The 14,997-nt window shown below is 38.0% G+C and overlaps 1 protein-coding gene across 3 annotated transcripts in view; it reads left to right on the forward strand.

The window, feature by feature from the left end:
- LOC147891218 (homeobox protein knotted-1-like LET12) overlaps positions 1 to 11,219 on the forward strand; it is a 97,745-nt gene extending 86,526 nt beyond the window's left edge. The window contains exon 6 of one of the 3 annotated variants that reach the window (XM_087389955.1): positions 10,960 to 11,219. In XM_087389955.1, the coding sequence (XP_087246081.1) occupies positions 10,960 to 11,082 (123 nt within the window). In that variant the 3' untranslated portion in view covers positions 11,083 to 11,219. Of the gene's footprint in view, positions 1 to 10,486; positions 10,560 to 10,959 lie in introns of those variants that run through there. The other 2 variants (XM_087389956.1, XM_087389957.1) reach the window with 2 other exon arrangements.
- The last annotated feature ends 3,778 nt before the right edge of the window (positions 11,220 to 14,997 follow it).

Raw genomic sequence — 14,997 nt, forward strand, 5'->3', positions numbered from 1 at the left:
ATCGGTGTCTCATTCGTGGTCTCGTTCATATTTTTCAAGACCATCCATGCCTCCTCCACTGTGGTGACATGCTGAATTAACGCCATGACAGAATCACTAACACTGCATAGAATAGAACATAGTGCATCTGCATTTCTTCTTGTCCACCTTAGAATCTCATCCGGAGTTAGTACTATCTGTTGTCCTACATTGGCTGCATCCGGTCTCACAACCGAGGCCTCACGTCCACCCCAGTAGTAGTGTCGCAAAGCTCGTATGCACTTAGGATGGTCTTCATCTTGAACTTCCAGAGTGGATAGTTAGAGCCGTCCAACTTTCCACTTTCGTCGAACGGTGGGATTCGTACTCTTGCAGGCTGGGCCATCTCTCACAATCTGCTCACAAACAGAAACACACTACCAAATCTTCTTGCTAGAGTCTAGGCTCTCATACCATGTAAGAAAATAATAATACGTCTGTGCTCAACAGATAACAGGATCTCGTATGCAAGAGAGAAAACAAGATAGTATGGAGAATAAAAAATTTGATTACTATAGAACTGATACAATAGATGGTGCTGCCTCCCAACCGTGTGCTCCTATGAAAGAAGCTTCGATGGCATGTTGGAAACAGTAGAAGATGGAGGCTAGATGCTAAGGAATCAGGGTTGCTGTAGCCAGTGATGAAATGGGCTTCATGGGCTTGCTCTTACATAGCCACAAGTTGTAGTCGGTTAGGCTCAATTGGGTGACTGACCCAGTCCACCCAAATGGTCGACTGTGGGTCGATAGGCCACTGACCATATGATAGAACCGGTGCACAAAACAGAGCAACTGACCTATGGTCACCATTTGGCCCAGAGCATCCGGGATCATCTGAGGCTCCAAATGGGCCCTGTAACTCGAGAGTGGGCTGCCCCAAGAAATGCTCCATCTACCCTCAGTGTGGTCAGTCAAGGGATGCCTTCCCGCACTTTATAGCCTAGTTGGCAGCGTGTCAACTCTATCTGAAGCCGTTTAGCTATCAGGCCACACATGGCCCCCATCTAGTGTCCAACTACCAGATAACCGAGCTACTCAAATGCCTTCTCCTCATATGGGGGGCTTACAAGTAGAGTTAGCTGGTTCCCGTGTAGTTACACGAGAGTGGAGCATTGATATCTAATAGAAATAAGGTATGAAGAAATGGAGCAGCAAGCCCTCTCTTTCATGTTCTGAGTCAGAAAGTTTCACTCCTATTCATTACCTCGGCCATTTTACCTCTCAGTCTATATTAGCATATCTAGTTTGCAAGCCTAATCCTGGGGGGAGATTTGCAAAATGGTTGTCAGAGCTTCAAGAGTTCTCTTTCTCTTTTGTCACTGAAAATACCACTAGGTCCACTATGGCAGATTTGCTCACAAGATGAGAGGATCTAGGAGAAGAAAGGGATACACCACCAACAGCTCTTGTTTAAATTTTAATGGGGCTTTTAGTCCTTCACACCAACAAGGAGCCAGGGGGATAGTCTTGATGAATTTTGAACGTCAAGAGGTGTGGGCCAAAGGACAAGAGCTTCCAGGTATCACAACTAACAATGCAGCTCAGTATAATGCTTTGATTCTTGGTTTGGAGGGTTGTCTTCAAAGTCAAGTTAAAGAATTGGAAGTAAGAGGAGATTCTCAGCTTATTATAAAGCAAATGCAAGGGCATTACAAGACAAGAAGTCCTCATTTGAAGGAGCTTAATCAAAAGGCTATGGCACTATATAGTCAATTTGATTTTTACAAATTTGTTCAATATATAAACAGAAAAGAAAATCAAAGGGCTGATGAGTTGGCTACTCAAGCCATTGTAGTACAAGACCGGGGGGTGGTTTCCTTGGTAGAAACTGGATGGCTAGACCTGCAAGATGTTCAGTAATATGTGAAAGAAGGCCTGTTTCCTCGAGGGTTAACTCCACAACAGAAGCAGAGATTGGTTACTTTTGGCCATGCCTCCATAAGGATGTATATGAATGTCACCAATGGAACCTATCAGCTTGAGGATGTTGATGGCATGGTGATACCCAGACGCACCAATGAGTATCGCCTTAAATTCTTCTATGCTCGACCACCTTGAGGGTTAGTAGACCCTCTTTGTCACTAGAGAGGATCTGCTAGGGGGGGAAAGATGTGATGCCAAAAATTGATATTTTTTATTTGGCATTGGTATTGTTTTTCTCTATGTTTGATAAGAGTTTGAGTATCAAGTGATAGCCTAGCGGCTCTCACTTATTTCTATTTTCTAAGATGTTGTATGGGATTGAGAGGATGAGTGGAATGGATCATTGTAAATACCATGTGTATGAATGAAACATACCTTGGTATGGGGTGAGAGTTATTTGTGTATGGGATATTATGGGGCTTTTAGAAAATAGGAAGAGTGAGTCATATAAAGAGGTGGGCTCATGTCCATGTGTTCCAATAATATAAGAGAGGCCACATGCCAAGCGTGTGGAAGGCATGTGGAGGAGTGTGGAGTCAAGTGGAATCCTTCTAGAATTCCCATGTGGAATAAGGAGGATGTGGACATATGGAAAAGAGAGGGTCCCTATGGGCTCCATGTGGGGAGACTCTTGACTTTCTCAATATCTTAAGAGTCTTGAGCATCTTTTGATGGGACACATGGCAAGAGTAGCCAAAAAGGACATGGGTGGTGACATACGAGCTTATGTTATTGATGGGGAAAAGAATCTACAGGCAACAATTGTAAATGGGTGAAGGAGGGTGATAAAATCTCTATAAAAGGAGCCCTTCTCTCCCTTGTTCATCATCTCTTTCACCATTAGGCCTCATGTTGCTATAGCTCTAGTCTCCTCAAGCCTCTTCCATGAGCCTTCTCTCCCTCTTGTATTTATTCTCTTATGTAGACTCTTGAGTCAATCTCTCTCTAGTTTATTCTTTCTCTATGAGTAGTCTTGGAGCTTCCACTCCCTCTTGTACGTATGAAACCTCTTCTTCTCCCTTGTGTTTGTAGTATTTTGAGTTGCATTAGAGTGGAGGTGTCTCTATCCTTTTTCCATTGTTTTCTCTTCCAAAGTGCTCAAAAGTGTTGTCTATTTGGCCACTCATTGCGAATACATGGGTTATCGATTTTCCAAGCCACAAAGGGAGCTCTTCCTTCCCTCCTAGGCAACTTCTATGGGACTTGTATCATTGATGAAGTCTAAGCATGGAGGTAGTATTCTCCCAAGTCGGCACCAGTAGAAGGAGTAGGTTTTTTTAATGATAGTTTGACCCCCTGTCAGTATTTTACTCAACTTTTCACTCAGTGGTCTGATTTGGACCTATGTCTTCAATTATTGTATCAGGTTTCAAACCAAAAATCTATGACTCTGTGTGTGACTATTTCTTTTTCAGACAGTTTTACCCCCATCCAGTAAAATGTCCATATCTTTTTGATTGCTTCTCTAATTCTTATGAAACTTATATCAGAGCAAAGCCCATTTCAAGGCACATCTGGATATGTTTTTGAATATTTTATATCATGTCTCTCTTGAAAGTTATGGGTCTCTATGTCTTATGATAGTTTGGAGAGTGTTTTGATCTAAGTGTAAAGGTGTTTATGAAGGAGGTGCAATGTTTCCTCGAAACCTACCCATCTGACCAAATCAGCCCCTTCAAACTCCTCAATATATATCAGTTCATGTCATGTTCAGCTGTAAGATCTTCTTTCAATAACGTATCACTCTTCTCTTTGGCGCAGACCGGCTTGTTGATATTATGGCCTCCGCTGATCCTTTCCTTCTCCTTATGCTTGAGTACAACATCACTTGGGATGTTACCATCTTCATTCTCATCTAAGGGAGGAAAGTATAGTGTGGTCTCTTGGAATAAAAGCTTCTTTTTAATATCCCTTTCCCAATGATAACTCTCTTTCACTCAATTCGAAAGCAGTAGGAAGTGAAGAGGTGCGTGAAGTTTATTACCCCCAACTTCATGTCATAGTACTTCATCAATTGGATTATAATTTTGTAGTCACTTATCCCCCAAGTAAATTTAATCAAGTAGCAGATTCTCTTTCTTGAATTCATTACTAGTTGGTGCAGGTCAATGTCCTAGGTCCTTCACAAAATGATTTACCAGTGGCTTCATGCACTCCACTCCATGGTCTAGTCATTGATCTCTCACTATCGGCCTTAGAAGATTTATGCAACCTATAATTTTTGAGGGATTTCATAGGCCTGGTCATTATTAGATGGTAGGAGAAGACCGCATAACTAACACCTTGTAATAGTGAGGAGAACACCATGTAATGACTCATGATGGAAATAGTAATATTGCTCGTTCATGCAAATGTGAAGTAAACTAACACATTTCGATAGTTTTCATTTTAGATATGGATTTGAAGATACTACTCATTCTAACTATTGCTAGTAAAATATAGTAATTATAAATCTTTAATTTTTTTCTTGATATTTTAGTCTTTCAATACCAATATATAAATTTGAAAGTTACTTCTCTTTTTATTCATTTATATTAAATGTACAACCTTACTGAATGACATCCCTACAATAACTACTCAAATCAAGTCATCGCAATAGTGCTTGAGTGCCTTGCTATGGTTTGGGCAGTACCAAGACTCCATTTTTATATTCACGATGCCAAATTCCACATATAAGCAGATCATGTGGCTTTGATTAGTCCTCTAATAGAAAATAATGTTTATGATTATTTGGCAAGATGGGTACTAGATTATACTTTTGTAATTATGTATCCCCCAACTAAATTTAATCAAGGAGTAGCTCGAATTCATTACCAATTACTACAGGCCAATGTCCTAGGTCCTTCATAAAATGATTTGCTAGTGGCTTCACACACTCCACTCCCTAATCTAGTCATTGATCACTCACTATCATTCTTAGAACATTTATGCAACCTATAAGTAAACAATCTAGATATCTCAAAAATAATTGCTCAAATCAAGTCATCTAGCAAGAATTTATAGAATGTATGATGGTTTGTTTTATGTGTAAGCCTCCTTTCTAGCCTAGACTTTACATTCTAGCTATAAGTTTAGCATTTGTAGCCAAGATCTTTTCATGATAATATGTTTGGTGGTCTTTAGGATTCACAAATTGACATAAAGTAGCCCATTTGAGGCTCTTATGGGTTGCCTGCCTAGGTATCCAGCTGAGAAAAGTTTCATGAAGCTTTTCGACTTCAAAAATGAAGATACGACTAGATGGTCTCATTTCCTATAGGATGCATTGCAATTTGTAAGGGAGAATCCAAAAGCTCATTTGTAGAAGGCACGTGTGTCAAAAGAGGCACTATGACTAGATGCATGTAATTAAAGAATAATAACTACGAGATTTGGTAATGTTGTATTGTACCACAAGAAAAGTATATTTGGGAGAGGGTTTTAGCAAACGAGTCACGCCTTATCAAATAACATCTAGAAATGGCCGAACCATGTACACCTTGACAAGATGTTCCCTCCTCAAAAAGTAAAAACACCTTCCCACATTGCTGTGGAATCAAGCTATTCCATGCATGCATTGTCATCTTTTCATGGGTGGAAAGCATGAAGGACATGTCGATGTAAAGGCCTCTCAACTTAAGATCAAATGTAGATGGCATGGAGGACACGTCAATGTAAAGGCCTCTCAACTTAAGATAAAATGTAAATACCATTTAAAGGAAACAATGTTGACCATTGATGTAACCAATTTTCAATTGATGCCCATGATCCAATGTTGTCCTAGGGGTATCAAAATCTCTATAATAAGGTCAAGAGATGGAAGAGAAACCCATAAATGCACTAAATGAGGACGACATAATGTAAAAAAAGATAAGAGCTTGCTTTGATCCTCCTCTAAGATGAAAGAGATGATGTCAAAGTGATTAAGAAGGATCCAAGAATTGACCATAACATGATTTTTTAGGAGGAGAGCTTACAATGTGAAGAAAACACAATGTTATATGAAGGGGCATGCAAATCTCATCTTGCATGGACCTCTTTACAAGAAACCTATGGCTTGTGAAACACTAGTGTTTCATCCCCCTTTAATAGAGCTCTAGGTTACTCTAATGAATAATTTCATTGCATGTACATGTAATTTGATGTTTCAAAAACATTGGATGGATCTAGAATGCGCATGCTCTCAAACTTCTCAAGACAAGTTCATCCCCCTGCACGGAAAGGTTTAAATGAATCAACACAAAAGGGCCACTTACAAGAACGCATTGCTATCACAATCATAAACATAGCAAAAATGAAATTTATACTTCATCATTCAGCTCAACTTATGATAACACATAGAAGTGACCCTATCTCTTTACGTTTCTCATTGATATGGTGTATAATCGCCTTGCAAAATCTTTGCATCATGTAAATCACACAAGATCCGTTGATATAGTTTCCCTTTACTAGTGTCTTCTTTGGGTACTAATGATCTTGAAGACATCTGGTCCTACTACACCATGTCACAAAATCCTAGCTCAATGATAAAAAATATTGAAGATGAATTCAAAGCCTAAAGAATCATGCAAATGCTCTATTTTTATCTCAATAAGGGCTTTGGAAAAATGCTAGTGTCAATATATTTGTCAATAAAATGTCAATAAAAGCATTAAAAAAACTGTTTGCAATTTGGACTTTGTAATATTTCATACATTTCACATTACCTCATAGCATTCATAGAAGAAACATAGCATGCACTCACAGATTTTGATATAGATTCAATATCATTATGGTATCAATTAGAAAAAAGAAATACACTCACTGCTTTCCAACTAGGTCCTTCTAAGATTTGTGGGTTTCCTTGTGTGACATGTAGTTAGTAATAGTGCTCTCAGACTAAGACTTTGTTCATTCCAAACCTGATTTACACCATGTAGTTAGTAATAGTGCACTGAGACTAAGACTTTGCTCATTCCAAACTTGATTTACACCATTGGTACATTGATAATGTGTATGCACCCTAATTCCTATGGGATATATACCACTTTATGTCCACTTCACTAAGTTGAGGATAAAAGAGAATTGTGTACATGTTGTATAAGTACTCATGGTGTCATGTGACTCATCTCTCTCTCTCTCACTCTCTCTCTCTCTCTCTCTCTCTCTCTCTCTCTCTCTCTCTCTCTCCATTGTTCAAGACGGTATCAAAGAAATGGTGCTCATGTAGCTTTAGCCTTCTATACTCTTGCATAGTTCAAGGACTATGTGCATCTCTAGCCATGGTAGTAAGGTGTCTTCTTGCCATAGCTATTATGATTGTCATGAACCTTCATTGGATTTTAAAGAGAGGGAATTTTTTGACGTTTACATAAAAAAATTATACAAGTTTCAAGTGAGACAATCTTCTTCTTTCTAAGGTAGTGCGTCTCCATCACAAACCTTTCAAGGCCTATGTAATAAAGTTTTATAGCCTCCTCGGTGGGGTCACTCATCATATGTAACCCTATCACGTGAGTTCAACAAAAGGATATTTTTTATTTCTAAAATTTACAGAAATAAATATACATAAGGGACTATTTAAAATAGTTTTGGGAAACATTTACAGATTTGTATAGAAAAGGGGTACATTTTATTAACAAAATTTTTTACAGATAAGGGATTTTAAATATAGGCCTTGAACGCACATGATATAGAGGGTTTATACATAGTGACCCCCCCGAGGTAGCCTCAAAGAAAAAGTTTCTTCAAGATTCACAATGAGTTTAGCAAGCCTTCAAAATACAATTTCAATCAAAATTTAGTATTCTCCATCTGAATATATTTCAATTTCCAAGAAGTATGCATGTGGTCACAAGGCTTATTTGAAGACATTGGGTCAACCCTCCATTAATAGAGCTCGATTTATTCCCCATTGTTCTCCACACATATATCCAAAGAAGCTCATAGTTCGATATCACAATTTTTGGATGCCATTATACATGACATGATCCAACCAGCATTGGCATTAGACATGTCTGTCTATGGCATACTTCTAATGTATTCCAAAATAGTTTGATATAGTGACTGTTTTTGGATTCTCTAGCACTATAATAGACTCAAATTCTCAAAATTCCTTCACCTTCACACGAATACCTTGTTTCATTCTTGGTGTCAAAAGTTTTATTGGTGAACCAGGTGCATTTTCAAGCTCCATCATGCTTGCATCATGATTCAACTTTTCATCACAAGATCAGTGCACCTATCATTGAATATGGTTTTTAAAGTACGTTATCAATCTTGGGTCACAAATCATATGATACTTTTTCTAATCAGAAGCTAGCATGACTTTGGCATAATAGTCTTCTACTACATTCCATACTAGCACAATTATATTGAATATTTTAGCAACTCATTAGCCTTGACAATGCCATATCATTAACGCTAGTCACAAGTACACAGTATCAATTTGGAACATCAATTCCTAGATTCCATTCTAGATCCAAGGTGCCGCATCAGTAATCTAAAATCTCAATCGAGATCCTTAGCTTTTGTACTCTCACTATGGGGTTATCATTCCAAAAGTTTCATCTCATTTCAGAGCTCAACTCATATATCTCCTAAGTTATTCTATCAACAATGAATATGTGATCTTTTACCATAAACCATTAGCTCTAATAGAGTCTATTTTGTTTCAAAATATATTTTATGGTGCTATCCTTCATCTTGGTTCAGTGACACCATTGTTTGTCACAACCATCTGAAGTGTGTCCTTCCAATTTACTCAATCACCTTCATCTCTACTTCTATAGATCAACTTTCATAGTCCTTAGTCCCTTATGACATATATTACACTTTGGATCCGCCATCTATAGCACATGGATGTTGAGAATCTTATTAGTCTTTAACCTAGGAGGATGTTTTGACTAGTCTTTAACCTCATCATAGTTGTTGTCCCTTTGGCTTATTTTCATGGTTTTGCTACCAAAGTCAAAGGAGGATTTAGAACTGGAGCAAGGGAAAGGGAAAGCCCATGTGACTTGTCACAAATTTTACATGCTCATACAATTTTCTTACTAATAACAATTTTTTGACTTTTTGCTTTTAGAGTAGTTTTTGCTATTTTCCATTCCACCCTCATCATGGAAATACAATTTAAGAGGGTATGTTGAGAATGTAAATTTTACCATCGGTGTGCATTTGCAATAGTAGGGACCTTATCCCCTTATCCTCTTACTCGTATATAATCATACTCTTACTTGTCAATACCCACTTCAGGTTGTCTCCATGAAGTGAAAGATAATAGAGCATCTTATATGTGGATACCTATCCTCTTACTTGTATATACCCACTTTGGGTTGGCTGCTTGAAGTGAAGGGTAAGCATTGTGTACATGTGTAAAGCAACCAATGGTATCATGCAATTGATGTCCTTCTCTCCCTCCATTTCTTCAACAACATGGTGGTAGTCAAAACAAAAAGGAGCTATTAGAGAAAATAACACAAGCAAAAGAGTTACGATCATGTTGTATAAAAGATGTAATTGCAAAAAATAATTTAGAGTTCTTAGCTACAAGAAAAAATGATATAGACATTCTTAGGAACATTTAAGCAAATGGAATTTATAAAATAATTGTAAATTCCAAAAATGAATTTAGTGTGCTTAATTACAAGACAATATGATATCGATATTTGTTACATAAATTTAGGAACATTTGGACAAATGAGATTTATAAATATGGCATCAAATTAATCAATCCATTTGATATGGCATCAAATTAGTCAATCCATTTGATAAAACACAATATATATGTATCGTTATTGATAGGAAATAAGGCATGCAAGTATCATATTGAATCTAATTGATGGAGACATAAAGGGATTTCTTGAGTTTATAGTGTGTAGGCCCTATATTTTTTTTCTTGAGTTTATATACCACAAGGTTCTTTTTTAAGTTTACATGGTTTTAAAAAAAAAGGTTTACATGGTATAAATTCTTTTCCTTTTTACCTCAAAACTTCGTAGTAGTTGTTGCATGTATACCTCATTCAGTAAATCCCAATGAGAGCATACCTTTGATGAATGTATTAGTACAAAGTCCAAGTAGCTAGAAATGTAATTGTCTTCATTTTGATGAATTCATTGATGAATATATCAATCCAAAATGCATGTAGCTAGCAGTAGTAGCAATGTGTATGTCTTCATTTTGTTCACTAGTTGCAAAAGTTTGCTCCTTGAACCTTCTTGTTTTGATTAGACTTTGGATACAAATCTAGCCTTGTCTACCATTTCAATCAATTTATTTTTATAATCCCATCTATAATTAGCTATATTATCATCCAGATGTGGATCCATAACTTCTCACATGTTATCTTTTATCATGCCTTTGTATTCTTCGTCTATGCTTTAACTAGTCTACTTCTTCAAAATAAATTTTCTCTTCGACATTTGTTAGTAATAAAATTTGAACTTTGTTAGTAAGAAAAATAGACGATAATTTCTAGGGTTTTTTACTTTGATAACATCTTCTTACTTCCACCCACTTTTTCTTGATCTTAATTAAGGTTTTGATATTGATGTAAGTTGGTCAAATGTTCTCCATTACAGAGAATTTAATGCTCTAAGGGCAGCAGATTGGACGGAGGTAAAGAGGTAAAGATAATAAATTACATATGCGGGGATGATTTTTGCATATAGGAGTGATATCATCATCATGAGACAATATATTGCAATTTTAACAAAAAAGAAAACATGAGCTAAGTAAAATAGGTGATGATACAACTTTATGAGAACATCCCAAGTTCTTTTTGTACGAATTAATACAAATAATTTTGTATTTAGAAAAACACTTTTTTAAACATATTGCTCAATTGAAAAATGTGAAGATACTTACAAAATCAAGGTACTTGCTGGGTCTTGTATGGGATATGTGTTCATTTTCTTATTTGTGATGTTTAATACTACAACTAGCAAAGATGAATAGCAATGGAATGAAATTTATACAGGAAAAATCCAAATGTGCATCTTTTACATTTAATAAATTCAACTCATAAGTAGAAATGATTATTATTATCGAAAAGTTTTTGCAGGAGGATGAGAAACGGCAAATGGTTCAAGAAACCGGTTTGGAACTCAGACAAATTAACAATTGGTTTATCAATCATCGTAAGCGTAGTTGGAGTGGAAAAAATATTCCTCTTTGATATCCTACAACTGAAGCATAGTGTTAGACTTGCTCCTTCTTTAGTTTTACTTCATATGAAAATGCACATTCAGACTCTCAAAAAAGCATTTATTTTTAGTAGTCTGGTGTAAGGGTTTCATGAAACTTTACTTCTTGGGTGAGAATTTTTTTGTACATATTTGAAATTTTTTGTGAACTCAAATAATCAATTATAAGTATTTACACTAAAATATCCCATGTTATTACATTCTAGAACTCACCAAGTAAATTTTTACAAACTAATTATTTTAGTGATAACTTATAAGTCACATGGAGATTTGATTACATTGAAATACAAAGAAAAAACTCAAATTTTATATGATATTGTAGAAAAACCTTAATTACTATGCTTGCTACTTACCATATATAACTAGAAACTTCCTTTAAAATGTCCCCTCAATGTCTTTATGTAGAAAAGTAGTTTCTGCTACCGTTTAAAGATCAAAACTATGGCATTAAATGGTAGATTGAATAATTACTAAAAAGGCCTCATATGGTTTCTAATGGATTGAAGGAGGTTTGGGAGAGACAGTGGACTCACACACACACACACACAAAGGAACATGCAAATATGCAGGCTCGCACACAAGAACAATCCTCTACTCACCATTTCCTTTCCCCTCTCATGTCCTTACCATCCCATCTCCCTTCTTTATGTGTGTGCATGTGCACATGCACATGGATCTTAGTGGGTGCACTATTAAGAGATCCTAGATATCACATGGGTTCAAGGGGTATTAAGAAAACCCCTCAACTAAAAGTTTTTCCCCAATAAAACCACCCCTCTTTACTTATGAACTAATGGAGTTTCTTCTAAAGATGAATTAAAAATCCCCTCTATTACTATAATCTTGTTATGATTTTCCCAACTTAGAATGGGATTAAAATACCCCTCCTTTTGAATGAACGTGGTGTAATAAAAGGAGGCGAAATCCCTGAGGCATGGTTATCTTGTCCTCTCTCTCCTTACATGTGTGAATCTTGTTGTGCATGTGTGCATGCATGCATGCATGTATGTGTGTGAGGTGAAAGAGGAGAAGAGGAGTGGATATCTGCCGTATAGTCCCCTTCATGGTCCTGCCAGCCTTCGTACAACCCTTTGCTGATTTCGTATAGCCTGTACAAAATCCGTACAGGTCCACCTATAGGTCCGCACACTTGACGATTGCTGTCCGTACACTTGATGATTGCAAGCTACCTGTCTGTACACCTCAAGGCATTCTATCCCCTTCAAGGTGCTCTCAAACTGTTCTCCCTCAAGCTTTTCTCCCTTTCCTTCTCCCCTTTTTGTCATCTGGTCCACCTTTTTCTACATGTAATTTTTGACTCTTTTTTGTTGCTATTTTTCCTATTTTTTGGACCCTCTTATTGGCTTTTACTTCTTCTCCTCTTTCTGTACATATATATACTTTTTTGGGTAGAAAGAAGTTTGTGTTATATTAGAACATCATCATCATAAATATTTACATTACATGTTCTTTAGCAAAGAACACCCAGCTCCCAAGGGGAGAGTTTCTTTATCAAAACATTTTTGAGAAATAGTCTTGGAATTGTCATAACAGTAGTAACCGAATAAAAAGAGAGAAACATAGGAGTCATTTGTATCATCTGTGTTGTCATCATTGAAGTAGTCAGAGTAGTTGAAGCTCTCTGAGTTCCCAGAGTTGTCAATGTCATCTGCCTGGGCTTCACATGATGAGTCTGGCTCCTTTTTAACAGTTGAGGGGGGGACCTGTTTAAAGGAATCAGTAACCTCAACAAGATTTCAAAAGGTGTGGTGTTGTCAATCCCAAAATAGCTTTGAGAATGTTCTTGAAGGTCAACATTGAAGAGGGCAGCCTCTGCTTTGAACAACCATGATGAGCTCATGTACAAAGTGATATTGAATCTCAATGTGTTTTGTGCAAGCATGGTACACCGGGTTCTTAGAAATTGCCATGCAACTATGATTGTCACATGATAACTGCATAGGCTTGTTTTGCACTACACCCATGTCCCCTAAAATCCTCCTTAACCACACTACCTCACAGGAAGCAAAACATGCTGATTTGTACTCAGCCTCGATAGAAGAAAGAGCAACTCTAGGTTGCTTCTTACTGACCCATGACATAGCTCTAGATCCAAGTGAGAAACAGTAACCTGTCACTGATCTCCTACTGTCCATGTCTCCTGCCCAATCCGAGTCACAGAATCTAGTCAAGATGTTGCCCTTGGAATAGGTGATGCCATAATCAAGTGTGCCTTTGATGTATTTCAGCAGCACCTGCATCCCTGCCCTCCAATGGTTCTCCCGCGGCTTATTGGAAAACCTGCTTAGTACACCAATCGCAAAACTAATGTCCGATCGCATGTTGCACAAGTAAATCAAACTGCCCACAAGCCTTTTGTACTTTGCTTCATCCACTAGTGGTGATGAATCCTCATTTGAGAGCTTCAGATCAACCTCCATAGGGGTGCCAACTGTCTTGCACTTAGCCATGCCAAATGCCTTCACTATCTCTCCAGCATACTTCAGCTGTGAGATGAAGATCTGTTTTGGCTCTTGCCAAACTTCAATCCCCAAACAAAAATGCATCAGTCCGAGGTATGTCATTTCAAACTCTCTTCCTAGCAACTGCTTTGTTTGTGAGATCTTCTCTTCATGGTTTCCTGTTATGACAAGGTCGTCCACATAAAGGGCCACGATCATACACCTGCCTCCTTCTCTATAGATATACAAATTTGCATCAGATGGGCACCTCCTAACCCTGTTTTGCTGAAAGTAGGCATCAATCTACTGGTACCACGCTTGTGGGGCCTGTTTCAGCTGGTAAAGTGCCTTCTTCAGTTTATAGACTTTACCTTCTGAATCGGGGATCACAAAACCTGGTGGTTATTCCACGTATACCTCCTCCTTGAGATCTCCATTCAGAAAGGCAGATTTTACATCCATCTAAAACACGGGCCAACTTTCATGTGCTGCTAAAGCCAAAACACTGCGAATTGTGGTTAGTCGAGATGTGGGAGCAAAAGTATCCTGATAATCAAAACCATGTACTTGTACGAATCCTTTTGCCATGAGCTGAGCCTTGTACTTGTCCAATGTGCTGTTGGACTTGTACTTGGTCTTGTACACCCACTTGGTGCCGATTACCTTGCGTTTTGGTGGTCGATCCACAAGGTCCCAAGTGTTTTTCTTCATTATGGAGCCATACTCTGACTACATAGCCTCCATCCACCTATCATCACCCTGTGCCTCTTCAAGACACTTGGGTTCTTTAGCACGGATCACCTCTGTCATCAAAGCGTAGTTGACCAAGTATTCCGGTCCCCTTCTTTGCTCTTCTAATCTCTTGGACCGGCGGTGTTCGGATGATTCCTCCTCAATGGCTGGAGGTTCTCTGTCATCCAAAATCTTCTTTACCCACTTCGGGAATGGCCGTTGCCGTTGTGGTTCTACAGGGTCTTCTTCCTCTTCTTTATCTTGAATCCTCCCAAGCACCGTTGGGGGAGTTCGGTCTGCTATTGGTGGTTGTACTGGATGGATATCCTGGTCCTAGTTGTCTAGGAAGGAAGCATCCTCCTCCAATTGATGTGGCTGTTCTAAGAAGACCACATCGCGACTTGCTATTACCTTCTTAGTAATAGGACTATAGAGATGGTAACCCTTCGCCTCTTCATTGTAGCACAAGAAAATACACTTCCAGCTCTTCGGTTCCTATTTGGCCTTGTTAGCATCAGGGACATGCACAAAACAATGACATCCAAAAACTCTGAAATGTGCAGCTGAAGGTTTCTTACCAGAAAAGGCCTGTAGTGGAGTCATCCCATTTACAGCCTTCGTGTAGCTACGATTTAGAATGTAAACTGCCATGTTACATGCTTCAGCCCAGAAAGTCTTTGGCAAATCTTTCCC

Source organism: Dipteris shenzhenensis, chromosome 18 (assembly GCF_047967505.1).
Source record: "Dipteris shenzhenensis isolate YYH24624 ecotype China chromosome 18, Dip_SZ_1.0, whole genome shotgun sequence".
NCBI lineage: Eukaryota > Viridiplantae > Streptophyta > Polypodiopsida > Gleicheniales > Dipteridaceae > Dipteris > Dipteris shenzhenensis.